The sequence below is a fragment of the Hyperolius riggenbachi genome, chromosome 6 (assembly GCF_040937935.1).
Source record: "Hyperolius riggenbachi isolate aHypRig1 chromosome 6, aHypRig1.pri, whole genome shotgun sequence".
NCBI lineage: Eukaryota > Metazoa > Chordata > Amphibia > Anura > Hyperoliidae > Hyperolius > Hyperolius riggenbachi.
The window spans coordinates 223,514,345-223,536,577 of record NC_090651.1 but is presented as its reverse complement, the minus strand read 5'-3'; the positions used below and the strand labels follow the sequence as shown (position 1 = coordinate 223,536,577).

At 47.1% G+C, this 22,233-nt stretch overlaps 1 protein-coding gene across 5 annotated transcripts in view; it reads left to right on the top strand.

The window, feature by feature from the left end:
- The window catches only part of VPS13D (vacuolar protein sorting 13 homolog D), a 410,462-nt gene that overhangs the window by 32,783 nt on the left and 355,446 nt on the right, over nt 1–22,233 (top strand). For all 5 annotated transcript variants that reach the window (XM_068240470.1, XM_068240469.1, XM_068240471.1 and 2 more), the window contains exons 2-3: nt 13,509–13,649; nt 18,584–18,661. In XM_068240470.1, coding sequence (XP_068096571.1) covers nt 13,553–13,649; nt 18,584–18,661 — 175 coding nt within the window. In that variant the 5' untranslated portion in view covers nt 13,509–13,552. The remainder of the gene's footprint in view (nt 1–13,508; nt 13,650–18,583; nt 18,662–22,233) is intronic.

Sequence of the window (22,233 nt, the reverse complement as noted above, 5' to 3'; positions counted from 1 at the left end):
GTGGCCAAACTTCGGGTTCTGGCCGTAACATATATACTAAATAACATCTATGCTGTAAGAATAAAGCCTGATGTGTAGCCGTGTCACTAATAGAGATGGTCAATGAGATGGAAATAATTCTGCACTGATGCTGATTTATGCAAATGTATGCACTCCCTTTGCTGATGAAATCAAATAATTTGATATGTTGTTAAAAGTTTGGTTTGGTGACTACAAATTAAAGGGTACCTGAGACGGATGAAAAGTAAAGTTTTATACATACCTGGGGCTTCCTCCAGCCCCCTTCAGGCTAATCAGTTCCTCGCTGTCCTCCTCCACCACCTGGATCTTCTGCTATGAGTCCTGGTAATTCAGCCAGTCAGCGCTGTCCGGCCGCATGCCGCTCCCACAGCCAGGAACATTCTGCACCTGCGCAATAGTGCTGCACAGGTGTAGTATGCTCCTGGCGGTGGAGTGTGTGCATGTGCTTTACGCCCGACTGGCTCAAGTACCTGGACTCATAGCAGAAGATCCAGGTGGTGGAGGAGGACAACGAGGGACTGATTATCCTGAAGGCGGCTGGAGGAAGCCCCAGGTATGTATAAAACTTTAATTTCATCTGTCTCAGGTTTACTTTGTTACACAGTAGTACTATACTCTAGATATGCACTCCCCACAGAGCTGCAGGGAATCCACTGAGAATGCTGTGCACATTGAACACAGAGGTGTTGTCTGTTTACAATCTCCTCATTCCCCTGCAGAGTACCTGCACATCATTCTTACATGTACCCACACTTACATTGCCTAGGGCCTGATAGATGTTCTTTGTTCCGGTTTGTACCTTTTACAAGTACTCTTACCAAGGACTAGTTTTAGTCTAAAGGGAATAAATATAGTAGTCTACATATCCTTCTCACTTCAGTTGTCTTGTAAAATTCCTAAGCGTTGGCAGTTAAGAGACGAATTTCATGTTACATACTTTTAATCAACAAAATTGTAATATGCAAATTAGAGGAGTCGTGGAGTCGGAGTCGGTGGAATCCTAAACTGAGGAGTCGGAGTCGGTGGATTTTTGGACCGACTCCACAGCCCTGGTAGACATCACGTTGGTGCATAAAGGAAAATATGTACTTGCTGCTGTACAGGCAGTGCGTTTACATGCGCTTACAAACACATTGCGTTATTGCGCAGTGAAACGTGCATAGTATGAATGGGGCTTAAACCTCCTTTCCCTTGTATGACATGTTCTAAAAATTTGAGTTAAACTTGAAATGAGCACAGTAAAGATGTGGGCTGCCTCAGCTTCCTATCCACCAACAAAACGGAGCACCGTGAGTAATAGGGTGGAGAGACTCTCTTGCCGTGAAGACTATTGTTTCATATATCAAGAGGAACAATTAATGGTAAAGGAGCCAGGTCAAATATCACTAGTAGATGTACACGATAGCAGATCATCTACATTTACATAATGTATTTGGTAATGTGATCATATGTGTGTTGTATGGAATGTGTGCCTTATTGTACAGTACAGTTTGAGTAATAGGAGAGCATGCATTGCATGACGCATGGAAGGGCTTATATTGAAACCTTCAACAGAAGGTTCCAATCCCACAGATGAACTACTGTAGCAGAATTCACTGAAAAATGTAATGCTGGCCATGAGAAAAATGGGATACAACACACAGTGCATTGCAGCTTGCTGCCTATGGGGCTGTGTACAGGTACTTACGAACACCCGATTTATGAATGACCCACCAATATGAACGGCATGGATTCTGTGTTTCCATGGGAACAAATAAAAAAAAAACATTTTCAAATTGGACTTGTAGTTTTTGAGAAAATCGATTTTAAAAAAAATTCTAAGAAAAAAATGGCTTTTAAACTTGTATAAACAGGTACAGGGGGCAGAGGTGACACAGAGGGGGACACTGGAGGCACAGGGGGCCCAGAGGCTATACAGGGGACAGAGACGGCACAATGTTCCGACTTAAGAACAGATTCAGGTTAAGAACTAACCTATAGTCCCTATCTCGTTTGTTAACCGGGGACTACCTGTATTTGCTTACCAGTCAGTGGTAGAACTGGACAATGGAATAGTTAAAGTGGTCTGAAAGTCATCATTTCTACTTTGCTCTAAAAGATTCCTCACAGCTTTAACCTCCCTGGCGTTCTATTAAAATCGCCAGGGAGGCTGCGGGAGGGTTTTTTTTAAATTAAAAAAAAACTATTTCATGCAGCCAACTGAAAGTTGGCTGCATGAAAGCCCACTAGAGGGCGCTCCGGATCCGCATTTTCGATCGCCTCCGGCGATCAAAAGTAACAAGGAAGGCCGCAATGAGCGGCCTTCCTTGTTTTGCTTTCCTCGTCGCCATGGCGACGAGCGGAGTGACGTCATGGACGTCAGCCGACGTCCTGACGTCTGCCGCCTCCGATCCAGCCCTTAGCGCTGGCCGGAACTGTTTGTTCCGGCTGCGCTGGGCTCGGGCGGCTGGGGGGACCCTCTTTCGCCGCTGCACGCGGCGGATCGCCGCGCTGCGGCGGCGATCAGGTAGCACACGCGGCTGGCAAAGTGCCGGCTGCGTGTGCTGCTTTTTATTTGATAGAAATCGGCCCAGCGGGGCCTGAGGAATCCTCCTGCGCAGGTTACCCCGAGCTGAGCTCGGGATAACCGGCAAGGGGGTTAAACCTTATATCCCAGAATTTTTGTTTTAGCAGAAAATCACTGAAATGGTTAAACAAAGCACTTTGTCCTGCTATTCAGCTTCTGCAATCTAAACGGGAGATAACAGTATCTTTGTTTACATTCCAATACATTGGGCTTGATTCATTAAGACAAATAGCATGCCTTATCCAAGTTAACACACCTTATCAGAGATAACACGCCTTATCAGAGTACCATAGCGAGCGCTACGAACTTATGCCTGCTAATTGGCAATGACGAGAGCTCCACCCGTCCTGCCCTGAACCCCTGCGGGTTCGTAGCGCTCGCTATGCTACTCTGATAAGGCATGCTATTTGTCTTAGTGAATCAAGCCCATTGTGTGTAACAAGTAAAAAACACTTTCTGAGAAGCTGCCTTTGCTCCAGGCACACACACAGCTTAGGAACAACTCATTACAAGATTTTAATATATAATAAAATGTAATGTAGTAGTTCAAGGCAAGAAAAACTACACTTTGGAAACTTATAATTTGTAGACCTACAATATTACTTGTGCACAAAAGCAAATATGATAACTGTATGAATAATAAATAGTAGAAAAACACATTTTTATTGAATGTTATGTCAGAGTTTTCAGACCACTTTAACCCCTTGCCGACCGATCCACGCCAATTGGCGTGAACGTGGCAGCATCCCCAGGACCACTCCACGCCGATTGGCATGAATGGCTGCGTGTGGGGATTGCAGGAGATTGTGCGCGCTGATTCGCGCGCATCTCCGCTCCACCTTCAGTCTCCCAGCGACCGCTCCACACCAGTGTGACACGGCTAACCCCCTGGGAGGCACACAAGCTATCCGCTGTGATAGGCTGATGGAGGGAGGGTTAAGGAATTAATTAAAAAAAATTAGCAAAATGTAATAAAAAATAATGCAATAAATATTTTTAATAAATAAACAATCCATCAATCAATCCTGTGGGCGCTCTGACCCCACCAATAAAAAGCTCTGTTGGTCGGGGGAAAAGGGAGGGGGAGGGAATCACTTGTGTGCTGAGTTGGATTGCCCTGTAGCAAGGCCTTAAAGCTGCAGTGGCCCAATTAAGAAAAATTAGCCTGGTCACTAGGGGCGTTTAACACTGCGGTCCTCAAGTGGTTAAGTAAGTTGGCCTGGTCTAGTGGGCCATTTTTTTTTGGGGGGGGGGGGGGGTGTGACGCCGGGCGACGCCCAGTCGTCCGAGGATTCGCGGCCGAGTGTCCGATCGCAACCGTGATCGGAAAACTGACATTCTTTATTTTTAAAATAGAAGTTTTTCCTTCCTGCCTTCCCCCCCCCCTTTTGCCATGAGGGCTGAATGGGCCTGCGTTAGCATATGGCTAAAGCAACCTGGTTTAGCAAGAAATCCTGTTAAGGCTCCCGGAAAAGCTCTGGTGACACTAATGTGCTAATTGGGCAGAGCTGAAATACCAACAGAGTCTATTCAACAAGGGAAGCTAGCACAGCATGAGGTCTATTGACACCTACATTCCTCCCAGTCTTGACGGCACCGACTAAACTGAGTATGGAATGCATGGTGTTGATAACTTTGTCACATTTTGCAAATACCATCCATGGGAGGAATATGAAAATTACATAATTTTGTTTCCCTAATTCTGTAGAATATGGTGATACTAGACATAGCCAGGTAACCCGAGCAGGGGCTGAGATATGAATAATGGGGTCCCCGTGCGCCCCAAATATTGCAAGTTTGATGTCCTATGAACGTGTATTCTCAGCCCAATCTGAATATGAAATCGGTTTGCATGTGCGACAAAACCCCGGCGGGGTATGAAATTGGACATATTTTGTGGATGGCTGGAAGTTCCTCCCCTGAGAACTCACTGCCTGACACGCCCCTGGGCTGAGCTTGAGACTCCGCCCAGAAATGTCAGTGCTCAAAACTGATTGCATGAGGACCCCCAGCCAATTTCCCCCACTTTCCATCATACCGAAAAGACTGCCACTGCTTGGGGAAATAGCAGTGGCCATCTTGCAGGCGGAGCAACGGCCATGTGGTTCGGCCATATTGCGAACTAACTGCAACAAAGGAACTTTGTCTTTTCCCGAACGGACTTTCCACAGAATCATAAGTATTCGTTCTTTTTATCCCTTTTTCTTTTATGTACTGTGTTATCACTGTCTCTCATCGTTTAATTGTTCACGATTGTCTGTATATATTAATTATTTATATTGTAACAAATAAAGGCTTTTTAAAAGGTCTTTACCTCTCAGTAAAACCTTCTATTCAGTATACACAGACGAGACCTAAACTTCCGAAGGGACGCTACTGTTTGATAGATAGATAGGAATTGCACAGTTTTAACCGGTTGTTTGTTTCACAGGTCTATAGCCAGTTAGCAGTTTTCTCTGGGCTGATAGAAAACAGAGATGGTGGCAAATCTACCCCTGGGTTGGAGTAAAAGTGTATTTTCGTAACCTCACAGGCTCCCTACTGCGTCGTGCCGCTCAAACTCCGCCAATTCTATGCAGATTGCGTCCATAGCTCTCAATCTGTGTGCTAGAATCGGATCGGACGGTTTTGCGTGTTCACGGCCAGTGGGGCTCCTGTGACAGTGGTCGGCAGCGTTTGGGATCTGTGTGTGCTGATAGTATCTCAGGTAGGGCTATCGAATTAGCCCTATCGAGAAACGAACTAATTCGTTGGTAGTGACTGAGTGCAATATATTTTTCATATATACAGAGAGACTGTGTAACCAGTACCCCTCCCCTAAGTTTTCTTTTATTTGGCATGGAAATGTCCGGGAATTACAAGGTCATGGTCCTATCCGACCTGCAGAGTCTGTGCGAGGCGAGAGGCATGGACATCCGCGGCAAGAAACAGCAGGACCTGATAACGGACTTGTACCGATGGGATAGCCAGAATCTGCGGACGCTGGAGGTGTCCACTGTGGAGGACACCGGCTCATCTAACGCAAGTCGAGGGGAACCAGAGACTGAAGATCCTGTGCGTACCGAGGTTGAGCAACCCGCGGGCAATGCGGCAACAGATACGCAGGAGGCTGTCAGTGTGATCCCCGACCCCAGAACCCCTGAAAGTACTCGCCTGGAACCGGCCAGTACTGGACTGTCCAGTTATGTTGATCCAGTAATGCAGCAGGCATTGCAAAAGCTGATGGAAACTGATGTGGACAAGTACCTGCAGTACATGGCGGAGCAAAAGCGAGAGGAACGCCAATCTGCAGAGGCGCGGGAGAGACGACAGCATGAGCTGAACATGGCGAAAGTGCAGCAAGCCAGCCGGAGTTCAACGCCCAGCCTCCCTGCTGAAGGGACTGCCGCTCCAGTAAGTGCAAAATTTAAATTTGCTATTATCGAAAAAGACACTGACATTGACTTGTTTTTGAGGTCTTTTGAAAAGGCCTGCCGTCAGTATCGTCTGTCCCAAGACCAGTGGGCCAGACATCTGACACCCTTGCTGCGCTACAAAGCGCTTGATGCTTTCTCAGAGTTGCCTGTGGAAAAGGACAATGATTATACCGCTATAAAGGAGGCTATAATCACTAAGTACCAGCTGACGCCAGAAGCCTACCGGAAAAGGTTCAGGTCCTGGCAGAAAAAATCTACTGATTCTTATCAAGATGTGGTCAGCAGTCTGCTCACCACACTCCGCCAGTGGACGCTAGGCCTCACTAAAGGGTCTTACGGTGTCCTGGAGGACTTAATCGTCCTGGAGCAGTTTCTGAACATTTGCCCGGCTGACGTACGCCAGTTTGTGCTGGAGCGCCGACCGGCGTCAGCGACGGTCGCTGCAGACCTCGCTGAGACCTTTGCAACGACCAGGGTGCCGGAGACCCGCAGGACTGCCCCATCTAGCTGGAGAGGAGGTCAGTCCCACAATTTTGCAGACTCTCCTACCTCTGTGAGCCGTGCGCCCCAGAGGCCCTGCAGCGCAGCTGCTGCGTCCAGGCCTGCAGTAACAGAGGGCATCACCTGTCACTTTTGCCGCAAGCCCGGACACATGAAGTTTAACTGCCCGGAGCGGAGGCAGACAGCGCCAGCTCCTGCACCACCTACACCTCGCCCACGGCAACTGCCGCCAGCCAGCGCACCCCAGCCGGGAGCACCCAACAACGTCATGTTCGCAGGTGGGAGAGGGATCCACTCCGCTACGAGCAACCACCAGCTGGTTACAGTGAACGACCAGCTTGTTACCGGTTTCCGCGACACTGGAGCGGATGTCACCCTGGTGCGTGCGCACCTGGTCCCGACGGAAAATATCCTCCCTGACAAATACCTTACCCTCACTGGAGTGGGGGGCACTCTTTCTCGCATTCCCCAGGCTCGGGTGTCCATCGATTGGGGGGTGGGGGTTCAAGAGAAGGTTGTTGGGGTCCTGGACCAACTGCCGGTCCCAGTTTTGTTGGGGACCGACCTGGGCAAGCTTGTGTCCTATTATGAACCTGCCCCAAGCCCCTCAGACTGCCAGGAGGGAGACGGACTCTCCGCCCACACTAAGGTACTTTGCACCAAGGGGCAAGAACAGGGGGGGGGGTGGGTTGAATGTGCCCAGTCCAGGGGTACCGAGTCCAATAGTACCTGTGTCACAGGTACCTGTGTTTGATATACCGATTGTTTGTGATGAAAATGTTGTTGTACCTGTCACTGTAATTCATGCATGCAGCCAGGATGTGAGTAATGCCAGTATGTGCCAGTCTGAAGGTGTACCTGTACTGGCAGTAACACGCAGCCGCGCTGCTCAGAACCTGGGCTCAGAGCAGGTGGAAGAGGTTCCGGCCTCCTCCCCCTCCTCTGACCACAGGGATGGTAGCCTTCAGCCACTAACTGCATATGCCACGGGCCAGCTGGCTGGAGAGCGGTCATTTGATGTGGGTGACAAGGTATATGCCCTTCTTCCCGTGAGGCAGAACAAGCTGCAAGCAGCCTGGGAGGGGCCTTTTACTGTAGTGCAGCGGTTAAACCCTCTGACGTATCTAGTGAGCATGGGGGGCAGGAGGCAGAAGAGCTTTCATGTAAACATGCTGAAGGCCCACCATGACAGGACCCAGTATGCGCTGCCAGTGTGCAGCCGGTTAGAGCAGGGAGAGGCAGACCCCCTGTTAGACCTGCTGGCTGACGTACGAGATGTGGACGGCGACCTAAACGTCAATCCACAGCTCGCCTCAGCCCAGCAAGAGCAGTTACAGAAGGTGCTGGGCCAGTACCAGCACACCTTCTCCGGTATCCCGGGGCGGACCAGTATGGCGGTGCATGGGGTAGATACAGGTACCCATCCCCCCATCAGGCAATCCGCTTACCGTGTCTCTCCCGAGGTACAGGCGGACATGCAGAAGGAGGTGAGGGAGATGCTGGAGTTAGGGGTGGTTCAAAAGTCCAGTAGTGCCTGGGCAGCCCCTGTTGTCCTGGTCCCCAAGAAGGACCAGACAACTCGGTTCTGCGTAGACTACAGGAAACTGAACGCCATCACCACTACAGACGCCTACCCCATGCCTCGCATTGATGAGCTGCTAGATACACTGGCATCAGCCAGGTACCTATCAATCATGGATCTGAGCCGGGGGTATTGGCAGATACCACTTGCACCTGACGCGAGGCAAAAGTCGGCCTTCATCACCCCTTTCGGCCTCTTCGAGTTCACGATGATGCCCTTTGGGATGAAGAACGCCCCCGCCACGTTTCAGCGGGCCGTGAACGACCTGCTAGAGGGAATGCAAGGGTTCGCTGTAGCGTATCTGGATGACATTGCGGTGTTCAGCCCCACCTGGGAAGAACACCTCAAACACCTGTCCCAGGTACTAGAGAGGCTGGCCATGGCCAATCTGACGGTTAAACCGAGTAAGTGTCAGATTGGCATGACCGAGGTGCAGTACTTAGGTCACCGGGTGGGGGGTAACACCCTGAAACCTGACACGGGAAAGGTGGACGCCATCCTGGCATGGCCTCGACCTATCACGAAAAAGCAGGTCCAGGCGTTCCTGGGGACCGCCGGCTACTATCGGAAATTTGTTCCCGCCTATAGTACACTGGCGAAGCCCCTGACCGATGCCACTAGCAAGAAGCACCCCAAGGTTGTTAGCTGGACCCCCGCTTGCGAGAATGCCTTCCAGGCCTTGAAGCAGGCCCTCGCAAGCGCCCCTGTGCTTCAGGCCCCAGACTTCAGTCGTCGGTTTGTGGTGCAAACCGATGCCTCTGACTACGGTCTCGGCGCAGTCCTCAGCCAGGTGGATGGAAAGGGGGATGAACACCCTATCCTCTACCTGAGCCGGAAGCTCCTGCCCGAGAGGTAGCCTACTCCACAACTGAAAAGGAGTGCCTGGCGATCGTGTGGGCCCTACAGAAACTGCAGTCGTATCTGTACGGCCGCTCCTTCACGATCGTCACTGATCACAATCCCCTGAGTTGGCTAAACCGTACTGCTGGAACCAACGGCAAGCTCCTACGGTGGAGCCTGTCATTGCAGCAGTACGACTTTACGATCCAACACAAAGCAGGCAGCCGACACCAAAACGCTGATGGGCTGTCGCGGTGTCAGGGGGAACCCGACCCAACAGCGCCAATAGCTGCTACGGAAGGCGTCCTGTTGACACCTCCCTGAGCAGAGCTCGGGAAGGGGGAGGTGTGACGCCGGGCGACGCCCAGTCGTCCGAGGATTCGCGGCCGAGTGTCCGATCGCAACCGTGATCGGAAAACTGACATTCTTTATTTTTAAAATAGAAGTTTTTCCTTCCTGCCTTCCCCCCCCCCTTTTGCCATGAGGGCTGAATGGGCCTGCGTTAGCATATGGCTAAAGCAACCTGGTTTAGCAAGAAATCCTGTTAAGGCTCCCGGAAAAGCTCTGGTGACACTAATGTGCTAATTGGGCAGAGCTGAAATACCAACAGAGTCTATTCAACAAGGGAAGCTAGCACAGCATGAGGTCTATTGACACCTACATTCCTCCCAGTCTTGACGGCACCGACTAAACTGAGTATGGAATGCATGGTGTTGATAACTTTGTCACATTTTGCAAATACCATCCATGGGAGGAATATGAAAATTACATAATTTTGTTTCCCTAATTCTGTAGAATATGGTGATACTAGACATAGCCAGGTAACCCGAGCAGGGGCTGAGATATGAATAATGGGGTCCCCGTGCGCCCCAAATATTGCAAGTTTGATGTCCTATGAACGTGTATTCTCAGCCCAATCTGAATATGAAATCGGTTTGCATGTGCGACAAAACCCCGGCGGGGTATGAAATTGGACATATTTTGTGGATGGCTGGAAGTTCCTCCCCTGAGAACTCACTGCCTGACACGCCCCTGGGCTGAGCTTGAGACTCCGCCCAGAAATGTCAGTGCTCAAAACTGATTGCATGAGGACCCCCAGCCAATTTCCCCCACTTTCCATCATACCGAAAAGACTGCCACTGCTTGGGGAAATAGCAGTGGCCATCTTGCAGGCGGAGCAACGGCCATGTGGTTCGGCCATATTGCGAACTAACTGCAACAAAGGAACTTTGTCTTTTCCCGAACGGACTTTCCACAGAATCATAAGTATTCGTTCTTTTTATCCCTTTTTCTTTTATGTACTGTGTTATCACTGTCTCTCATCGTTTAATTGTTCACGATTGTCTGTATATATTAATTATTTATATTGTAACAAATAAAGGCTTTTTAAAAGGTCTTTACCTCTCAGTAAAACCTTCTATTCAGTATACACAGACGAGACCTAAACTTCCGAAGGGACGCTACTGTTTGATAGATAGATAGGAATTGCACAGTTTTAACCGGTTGTTTGTTTCACAGGTCTATAGCCAGTTAGCAGTTTTCTCTGGGCTGATAGAAAACAGAGATGGTGGCAAATCTACCCCTGGGTTGGAGTAAAAGTGTATTTTCGTAACCTCACAGGCTCCCTACTGCGTCGTGCCGCTCAAACTCCGCCAATTCTATGCAGATTGCGTCCATAGCTCTCAATCTGTGTGCTAGAATCGGATCGGACGGTTTTGCGTGTTCACGGCCAGTGGGGCTCCTGTGACAGGGGGGCCTTCAAATTCCTTACTGCTCAGTCCAATCAAGCATCTGTGGATGTGCTGGAAACACAAGCCTGATCCATGGAGGCCCCACCTCAAAACTTACAAGACTGACAAGATCTGCTGCTAATGTCTTGGTTCCAGACACCACAAGACATTTTCAGAGGTTTTGTGCTGTCTGTGCCTTTATAGGTCAATAGTGTTTGAATAAATTTAAAAAAAGAGAACAGACAGAGCCACTGATAGTGTACTATGTTCAGTCATTGTGTAAACGAACAAAAAGAGAGTACTTACAAGGATGGGCTGTGTGACAGACACCCAAACACTTTGCAGATGTGGAACTTGCACCTGTCCACACTCCGCTATATAGGTTAGCCTCTTGTCTAGAAAAAATAAAAAAGAGGAGGGGTTGGGTAAAAGGAAATGTGCAATTTGTGTTTCAATGCAAGTCAGTGGGACTGAATTTGAGATGTTCATTTGCATAGATAACAACTCTAATTTTTTAAACACTGGCTGTAACGGAAAACCGAAAGGGACTTCAGAAATTTTGATTAGAAGGGCTAGTACTATATGTACTTGTTTATGTTGTTATGTTTATCATGTTTATCTAATCATGTCACATATTACTGCAGGTGTGCTTTAAAACCAAATGTACCCTTGAACTGCAGTACAGGGGGTGCAGAACTTGAACTTGAATTTTAGACCCAGTGTTCATGGGGACTGTAGTTTTTCTACTAAGTTACTAAACTAAAGAGACGGGACGCCACAGTTCCACAATTAAAGGAAACCTAAAGACAACATAAAAAATTGTTTCACTTACCTGGTGCTTCTACCAGTCCCCTGCAGCTGCCTTGTGCTCGCGCCATCCTGGAACGATCCTCAGGTCCCCCCCAGTTGCCAGCCATTGCGCCAGCATGGTCCTTGAGCACACTCCCATCGCCAGAAGCGTCACGTGCATGCACAGTATGAGGAGACAGAAGCATGATTGTGGACTCGTGGGACTAGGGCCACGCAGGCGTGCTGGCCTGCAACTGGCTCTGTCGCCGAAATCAAAACTGCCACTGCGGGGGACTGGAGAATCATTTTAGGACCACGCAGGGGCTGGGAGAATCCCCAGGTAAGTGAAACTTTTTTTTTTTTATGCTGACTTAAGGTTCCCTTTAAGCACATTGTGGTCACATCAGGGGATTTCAATATCGTTGTTATTCTCTCCAGAAGCAAAGAATGTTATTCTTTGGAAGATCTCAAAGAACCCCAATGTCTAAGGAACTAAAGGTCTCTTGCTTTGGCAGTGTTTATAAGTCCACCATCAGGAGACCACTGAACAGTAGTGTGCATGGCAGAGTTGGAGGGATAAAACCATTAATGAGCAAAAATAACTTAGTTGCCTATTTACGGACATTGAACTTTTGGCTTGAATATACCCTCTTTACCCGAAATTAAGACATCTCCTTAAAGTAAGCCCTAGTAGGAATTTTGAGCATACTCGAAATATAAGCCCTACCCTGAAAGTAAGCCTTAGCGGCAGTAAAGGGGAAAAATATAGAAACTTGTGTTATTACTGGAGCCCATAGTCTTGCAGGCAAGTCGACACGGGACACAGGAGGACAGGGGATAGAGGAGGATACAGGTACAGAGGGGGACACCAGGGGACACTAAAGGTACAAAGGGGAAAAAAGTGGCACACAAGAGGTGGATCCAGCAGAGGAAAAGGTGTCACAGTGGGGAAGGCAGGAGGACACACAGTACAGGAACTTGTATGTTCAAAGAAATATAAGACATCCCCTGAAAGTTAGCCCTAGCACATTTTTTTATGCAAAAATTAATATAAGACACTGTCTTATTTTCGGGGAAAGACGGTAAAGCTTTAAAGGACTACTGTCATGAATTTAATGACATTTGAATAAAGTCCCAATCAAAATCGGCAGCATTTCAGTATGTTTTTTTTTTCTGTTAGGAAAACTGATTTATTTAAAATTCCACAGCCTCTGATGTACGCAACACTATAGTAAATATGCATCATCAGAATTTCTTGATTTTGCCAAGTACAATGTGGGTTGTACCCGGAACGGTTTTTGGCACATGCCAGGGTCAGTGATGGTACGGTAAACATTACAGTTCAGGTACAGTATGATATACATAAAATAAGCATATACATAACGCATAAACCATAGTGAAGAAGGACCAGAGGGGTAGGCTGAGTGCTATGCAGCAATCACAGATGCCCACAGTGTGTCCTTAGAATATTCTCTCCTCTTAGGAGAGGGAGAGAAAATGAGGGAGTTAGAGGGAGAGAAGAGGAGAGAGAGAGAGAGAACATCTGAGAAGAGGAGGGAAAGAGAGAATGAAGAAGAGAAAGACAGAGAGCCCTCCTGGGGTTACAGTAATAGTACTGCGCAGGCAAAGCGACAGGCGCACAGCTGGGCCATGAGTGTGTGATATAGAGTGACTCACCAGAAGTACCAGGACAGCTAGCAGGCAACCAGAGCAGCCCGAAGAGACAGCGAGGGAAGCCTATGACCTGACGGGGCTGGAGGAAGCCCAGGTAAGTATAAATGTTTTGTATACATTAATCTCAGTTTTACTTAAAAAGGCATTTTATTGATAAGGTGTGAAAATATCACATAAGAGAAAACTTAGGCAAAAGTGAATTGAATAAGGGCCAATAAGTTCAGTTAAGTTTTCTTCATTCCACTAAACTGAAGCAGAAAAGAAGTCAGAAGATGTTTACGTGTTTCCTGTAAAATTTTACATTCTGTCTCGATGTGCCAGTAAATCCTTAGTTTACAATGTGGGGAAATGTTTTTTTTGTATTTGACAACGTTTTCTTCACCTTTTAGGAATATGCTTCTATTGGAAGATTGATCAAGGAGATTAAGCCGTCATGTTGGAGGGGTTGGTAGCCTGGGTTCTCAACACCTACCTTGGCAAATATGTCAGCAACCTAAACACAGACCAACTCTCTGTAGCACTCCTGAAAGGTAATGTAACAATTAAAATGTATGTAATTCACTGGACATTCTGTTGTATTGATATTGCTTAGATCTAATAGTTTACCATCTAGAACAGTGGTTCCCAGTCTTTTTGAAGTTGTGACACATCACGCCAAATGCTCAAATCTCTTTGACACATCACAGAGGTAGGTGCCCTCAGTGTAGGTTGATAGCCAGCTATAGGTGCCCCAGTATAGGAAGTCAGGAGTAGGTGCCCTCAGAATAGGTAGCCAACCATAGGTACCCCCAGTATAGGAAGTTATGTGTAAGGTGCCTTCAGTATAGGTAGCCAAGCATAGGTATCCCGACTATAGGAAGTCAGGTGTAGGTGCATCAGTATAAGTAGCCAGGCATAGGTGCCCCAGTATTGGAAGTCAGGTGTAGATGCATAAATATAGGTAGCAGAGCATAGGTACCCCAAGTATAGGAAGTCAGGTGTAGGTGCATTAGTATACTGTATGTAGGTAGCCAAGCGTATGTGCTCCCAGTATAGAAAGTCAGGTGTAGGGGCATCAGTATAGGTAGAAAAAGGAGAAAAAGAAGGACGGCTTGGTCTCGACCTGGATCTAAGCAAAATGCTATATTTATTGTACCAGAACTATGTACTGTAACTATGGCACAATAAATATAGCATTTTGCTTAAATCCAGGTCGAGACCCAGCCGTCCTTATTTTTCTGCAGTGTATGTACACACCTAATGAGGATCGAGGTGTGGGCTGGTTGACTCCCTGGTGCATGAATATCAGACAGTAGAGCTGAGGGTGAGCTTTTTCTTTTTGTGCATCAGTATAGGTAGCCAAGCATAGGAGCCTTCAGTATAGGAAGTCAGGTGTAGGTGTGCATAGATAGCCAAGCATAATTGCTCCCAGAATAGGAAGTCAGGTGTAGGCGTGTATAGGTAGCCAAGCTTATGTGCTTCCAGTATAGGAAGTCAGGTGTAGGGTCATCAGTACAGGTAGCCAAGCATAGGAGCCGTCAGTGTAGGAAGTCATGTGTGGGTGTGTATAGGTAGCCAAGCATAAGTGCTCCCAGGATAGGAAGTCAAGTGTAGGAGGTGGACCCTATAGGTAGCCAGGCTTAGGTGCCTCAAATATAAGTACTCAGGTGTAGAAGCCCTCCACATGTGCTAGTGGCGGCTAACTCACCAGCTCCACTCGTTCCGACGCTGACGTCACTCTTCTCTCCCCGCCTCCGCCGTGTCAGAGCAACTGTAGTTAGAGCAGAGCTAAAAGAAAATGGCCACCAATGTCCACATTTGTGGACATCGGCGGCTATTTTTCTTGTAGTCCTGCTCTAATTACAGTCAAAAGCGGGGAGAGACGGAGCGAGCGGCAACACATACCCGATACTGCCGCGACACATGAATGTGTCACGGCACACTGGTTGGGAATAGCTGAACCAGAATGTAGATTAAATTGTTTTGTCACCCCTTTTCCCTTTCCAGTGTCTCTTTTCTTGCATTGCCTTATCTTCAAAAGTGGAAGGACATTCAGTAATGTGCCTCTGTAAAGTCTTGCACATACTGTATGTTTAATGACCAATGCCTAATTTGACCACTATTTTCAGCCAACATCTGATCGATTTGTAAATATTCATCTACTCTTTTCTCATTTGAAAGATACATGGTAGTGGGATCATGCTTTGTACTTTCAATTGGTGCCTGCCATAAAGGAAACCTGAAATGAGAGGCATGTGGGATGTTGCATTATTGATTTCTTTTTTTAAATTGCTATTTACCCTGCTGCAGTTCCAGATATGTTTTGAATCATTTGTTTTGACTGGTATTTAACTTCCTGGTTGTTCCATGTGTATTACACATAAACCACCAAAGCCAGAGAATCAGCATGACAGCTAGACTGGTGGCATTTATTAACGGGAATATATAAAGCAGTCTCCATAGTCTTCTTCCTTCAGATTTCATTTCACAATATGTAGAATATTACTGAGAAAACTCTTAAGAGGAAATGTATTGTAAAAATCCAAAACAGATGAAAGGACTATTCAGGTTTTAGAAGTGGATTTCTTTAAGGGGTACTAAAAGAGAATCAAGAGGATTAGAAAGCAGAAAACCGAGAGCCCAATATAGTGTAGTATGTTTTGGGAGGGGAGAGATTAAATGTAACGTAAGTATTATACTTACAAACCAGGGTTACCGCATAGGCAACCACTGAAGATGCAGGTGGGGAGATTAGACCGGTCCCCACTCAGGGTTAAGAGGTCGCTCTCTGTTGATAGAAGAAAAAGGAGGGTGTATCACTCTTCCACCAAGGGTGGATAACTTACTTTGTAGAGATGTACAGAGGCGCCAAAAGAGTAAAATATGCTAAAACCATCTAAAAACGTTCAGGAGGCGGTGGTGGACCAGCCACTCCAAACAGACACGACACTGTCGATATAGTTACTATAACTAGTAACTATATCGACAGCATCGTGTCTGTTTTGAGTGGCTGGTCCACCACCGCCTCCTGATCGTTTTTAGATGGTTTTAGCATATTTTACTCTTTTGGCGGCTCTGTACATCTCTACAAAAGTGAAACAAGTTGGCCAGTTAAACTTATGTGGGGCTAGTTCCAGCCCCCTGTAGACCTTCAGGTCCTTCGCTGTTGTCGTGCTCTGCTCTGTTCAGCAGTAGATCCCTCCTGAAAGCTGGCCGACTGAGCCGGTTATGGGCTACTAAACATGCATGGCCTGGTTGCGTGCCTCTTTAGATCGGTTGCCTGTGGCGGGGAGCGTTTGGCACATGTGCAGTTGCAATTCTTATGAACTGTGCAAACGCACAGCACTCCCGGCCAAGCGAGTGCAATCAAGAAGGCGCTCCGACTAAGCTGTGCATGCAGCATTTGGAGGGGCACAGCTGCTGAAAGAAGCAGAGCAGAGCAACGGCAATGGACCAGAAGGACTACAGGGGGCTGGAAGAATCCCCAGGTACGTTGAACAGGCCACCTTTGTTTCACTTTAGGTTTCCTTGATGGAGTCCAACCTCTAAAATATAGTGAGTCTGTTCATCAAAGGTTGAACACTGTACCTGCTTCTACACAGAAGATGTACAGTATATTCCTGCGTATAAGACTACTTTTTAACCCTTGAAAATCTGAAAAGTCAGGGGTCGTCTTATACTCCGGGTGTCATTGATGCCGGGTGATACGCCCTATCCTTTTACCGCCTCTCAGATCTCGCTGCTGAGGACTGTAGTGCAGTGGCGCAGGCACACATGTGCGAGGTCTGAGAGGCAGAGAAGGAGGTAAATAAGGATACAAGGGCGGGGCCAGAAGGGTGAAAGAGGCGTGTTTTATGGGCACGATCTATTCTTCCATACCGCTCTGATAAACAGGTAGGCAAGGAGAGCTGATCAATCCACTTAGGGAGAGCTGACCAATCCAACCAGTCAATCGCCTATATACTGGGTACTACATACAGTACAGCACCAGTATCTGTTCATACATAGCACCAGTATATGAGTTTTTTTTAAATTTGGTGTGCGTTGGAAGAGGGGTAGTCTTATACGGCGAGTATATCCCAAACTCTATATTTTAACTGGAAAAGTTGGGGCATCGTCTTATACGCCCAGTCGTCTTATACGCCGGAATATACAGGTAATATCATTCTAAGGGCCCATTCACACTTGAGCGTTTTGCCGGCGATTTCGGCAAAATGCTCAAGCGCTAGTGCTTTTTAACCCTCCTGGCGGTTTGCAAAAAAATCGCCAGGGGGCAGCAAATCTTTTTTTTTTAAATTTTTTTTTTTTTTTCATGTAGCGAGACAAAGTCTCGCTACATGATAGCCGCTGCTCAGCGGCATCCCCCCAGCCCCTCCGATCGCCGCCGGCGATCGGAGATCCGGAGATCCCGTTCAAAGAACGGGATCTCCTGGAGGGCTTCCCCCGTCGCCATGGCGACGGGCGGGATGACGTCACCGACGTCATCGACGTCGTGACGTCAGAGGGGACTCCGATCTGCCCCATAGCGCTGCCTGGCACTGATTGGCCAGGCAGCGCACGGGGTCTGGGGGGGGGCGGCCGCGGCGAGAGGAATTGCGGCGGATCGGCGGGTAGCGGCGGCGATCGGGCACTGCACGCAGCTAGCAAAGTGCTAGCTGCGTGCAGCAAAAAAAAAATTATGCAAATCGGCCCAGCGGGGCCTGAGCGGTGCCTTCCGGCGGCATAGCCCGAACTCAGTTCGGGCTTACCGCCAGGAAGGTTAAAGCACTAGTACAATAATACCCTATGGGCCCGTTCTCACTTGGGCGATTTGCGTTAATGGCCAGCGATTAACGCAAATCGCGAAACGCAAACGTGTAGCCTGCACCATTTTCAGGCGATTTCTAGGTGATCGCGATTCAGTGCTATAGAAGCACTAAACGTGATTGCTAAAAAATCACCAAGTGTGACTGGCGATTTTTATTTTTTTGCGTTCAACGTAAAAAATCGCCTGGGCAAAACGCTAGCAAAAGCGCTAGAGTTTTGTGTTTAGCAAGTGTGAATGGGGCCTTATAGGAAGTCATCATGCGGTGACAGAGGATATTTCAGAGCCTATGCCTCCAAAGATGGGAAGAGTTTTAAGTTCCAGGAAGTGAAGCTGTTATCTTTACTTTAGAAAACAAATGCCAAGTATCTGGCTGTCCTTTTGGCTTCAGTAGTGTTTGAGTAACACCTTCTACAAGCATTCAGTCTGTAGTGTAAAAGCTGTGTCTGCAGGACTGATGTATTAAATACTGGCATTACGTGTTCTTGTTTTTACGTGCTGTTAGCACAAGCTGGTAGCTAGGTGTTCTATTATTCATTTCCTATTGTGTTGCCATACTGTTTATGTAACACTTTCAGTAATTCCTAATTGTAAGGCCTTATACAAGCAGGCAAGGCTTTGTAGAAGGCAAGATAACAAATACAGAGTCCGTTTTATATTTTGGATGCATTTTTCCTGTAGGTGCGGTTGAACTGGAAAACCTACCCTTAAAAAAAGATGCTCTGAAGGAACTGGAGCTACCATTTGAAGTGAAAGCAGGTAGGCTATAGGTGTGGCTATAGGTGTGGCAGTTTAAACTAAGCACAATTTATATCTAAATTAAAGTGGTCTGAAACTCTGACATAATATTCAATAAAAATGTGTTTTCCTACTTTTTATTACTCATATAGTTATCATATTTGCTTTTGTGCACACCTAATATTGTCTGTTTACAATTTACAAGTTTCCAAACTGTAGTTTTACTTGTCCTGAAAGCTGGCATTGAATTTTATTCTTTTTCCAATACAACTGATTTTTATTATATATTAAAATCTTCTAATTAGCTATTCTGAACACTGTGTGCGCCTGAAGCAGTTTCTCAGAGAGTGTTTGTTTACATTCCAGTGTTGATACATTTGTGTTTAACAAGTAAAACATATACTGTTATCTACAGCTTGGATGCAGATTTGAAGCTGAATAGCAGGAGAAAATACTTTGTTTAACCATTTCAGTGATGTTCTGCTAGAATTTTTTTCTGAGATAGTAGCTTTCAAGCTGTGAGGATTCTTTTAGAGCAAAGTAGAAATGCTGACTTTCATACCACTTTAAGTGGAATCCCCTACCTGCTGCTTTGTGAAATCTTATGACAGGGGGAAACACATTATTGTTTCTTTAAAAAAGACTACTTTTAAAGTTTTCTGTAAAGAAACCATTACCATATGCGAATATTAGCCAAATTTGGGGGGCTTAAAATGTATCCTAAAAGTGGGGGTGTTGGCTTATAGTGAGGTGTCTGGAACATATAGTGTGCAGGCATTGGAAGCATGTACTGTATCTATAGTAACCTCTCCTCTAACCATGGCAGCCATCTTCCCGTCTCCCATGCAGCTCTCGCTGTTAGATGTCCGGGCTTTCCTCTTTTTGTCCCGGACAGCCATCTTCCTGTCTTTCTTGCAGTTCTATACTCGCCACTAGAAGTCAGCAGCAAGTACAGAGCTGCAAGAGACATGGGAAGATGACTACCCAGTGACGAGAAGACAGTGAAGCCTGGAAATCTAGTGAGTACAGAGATGCATGGGAGACTGGAAGATGGCTGCCAGGATTGAGAGGTGACTATATATACAAGCATGACACTCTGCATCACACAGATACACAGGAGAGGCACTCTGCATCACACAGATACACAGGGGAGGCACTCTGCATCACACACATACACAGGGAAGGCACTCTGCATCACACGTGTACACAGGAGAGGCACTCTGCATCACACACATACACAGGAGAGGCACTCTGCATCACACAGATACACAGGAGAGGCACCCTGCATCACACAGATACACAGGAGAGGCACCCTGCATCACACAGATACACAGGAGAGGCACCCTGCATCACACAGATACACAGGAGAGGCACCCTGCATCACACAGAAACACAGGAGAGGCACCCTGCATCACACAGATACACAGGAGAGGCACCCTGCATCACACAGATACACAGGAGAGGCACCCTGCATCACACAGATACACAGGAGAGGCACCCTGCATCACACAGATACACAGGAGAGGCACCCTGCATCACACAGATACACAGGAGAGGCACTCTGCATCACACAGATACACAGGAGAGGCACTCTGCATCACGCAGATACACAGGAGAGGCACTCTGCATCACACTGATACACAGGAGAGGCACTCTCCATCACACTGATACACAGGAGAGGCACTCTGCATCACACAGATACACAGGAGAGGCACTCTGCATCACACTGATACGCAGGGGAGGCGCTCTGTATCACACACATACGCAGGGGAGGCATTCTGCATCACACACATACACGGGGAGGCACTCTGCATCACACACATACACAGGGAAGGCACTCTGCATCACACACATACACAGGGAGGCGCTCTGCATCACACACATACACAGGAGAGGCACTCTGCATCACACACATACACAGAAGAGGCAATCTGCATGACTTACATACACAGGGAGGCACTCTGCATCACACACATACACAGAAGAGGCACTCCGCATCACACATACGCAGGTAAGGCACTCTGCATCACACACATACACAGGGGAGGCACTCTGCATCACACACATACGCAGGTAAGGCACTCTGCATCACACACATACACAGGGAGGCACTCTGCATCACACATATACACAGGGGAGGCACTCTGCATCTCACATACATACACAAGGGAGGCACCCTGCATCACATACATAGGGTGACATATTTGGGGTTTTGCTTGAACCCAAGTCACACATTATTAGGGTTTTCCTATAGGCAAAGATGTCCAGTTACCCTAGACTTCACCCTTGATGAACATACAAACCCTCGCCAACCTGCACCGCAAGCGTGCTGGCTGACCCAGTAGTCACTTCTCCCCTACTTACCTTGCCCATCATAGGTTGCTACAGGTGTCCCTGTATTAAGCTGGCCACTAACGGTCCAATTTCTAGCGAAAAATCGTTCGAGCGACCAGAAATTCTGATAAAATTGTTCACTACACCATCAACTAACCAATCATTGCTTCCTATCTATCACGACCACCAAGAAAATCCAAATTTTCGTTTGACGAAAATTTATTCGGGCGGCATTTTTTTCACTCGTTCATAATCTATTGTGTCCACCAATGGAGATTATTTACAACCAATCCGATCAGAAATTCTGATCGCTCGAACGATTTTTCGCTAGAAATTGGACCGTTAGTGGCCAGCTTTAGTTAGCCACAGGTACCCTCAATATTAAGTTGCCCCTGACTGAAGGGAGATGTGTTTAGTGGAATGCAGAGACCTAGGTGAGTAATCTCTCATTTAGGGCCCATTTCCACTATCGCGAATTCGCATGCATTTTTCGCATGCAAATTTGCATAGCAATACAAGTGAATGGGACTGTTTCCACTTGTCAGGATTCCTTTGCGTTTTTCTGTCCAGAAAAAATTTGCATGGCAGAGCCATCAGAATTCACATACTGCATACCGCTATGCGAATCGCATACAATGTATTTAATAGGAAATTCGCATGGGGTTTGGGCATGCGAATTTTCATGCGAATTCGCATAGAAACAACGGAAAAGCACACCAGCACTGCCATGGTTAAATTCGCATACATCGTCATCCGTGCGAATTCGCATGAAAATTTGCATAGACCTGCATGCGAAATTCGCACCGCACAAGTGGAAATGCATCCTAACACTCTGTTCAGGACTCTACATAAAGGAGGAGGGAGGCAGTAGGGGAGGGGAGAGGAGTGAGCCACCTTTCCATCATCAGGCGCCTGCAGGCCCGTGCCTACAGTGCCTTTATGGTAAATCCGGCCCTGGTTGGGGGTCTGCTTGTATGCAAATATATACAGTATCCTGTAGGTATATCAAACAGCTTGAATAATGTTATTTTACAATGTGAAGCAAATCACCCATTGGGTCAGTTAAAATGGAACTAAATATTTATAACTTTAACATGAACCTGTGCCAAATTTAGTAAATTCTTGTGATAGGTCCTTTTGCATAGGTTCTCTCCGTTAATGAAATAAGATGGCAGCTGCCATAGCTACACCTTCCTATTCATCCATATGTTAGCATCTGCATTAAACAAATTCACTTTAGATGAATGAATGCCTTGTTT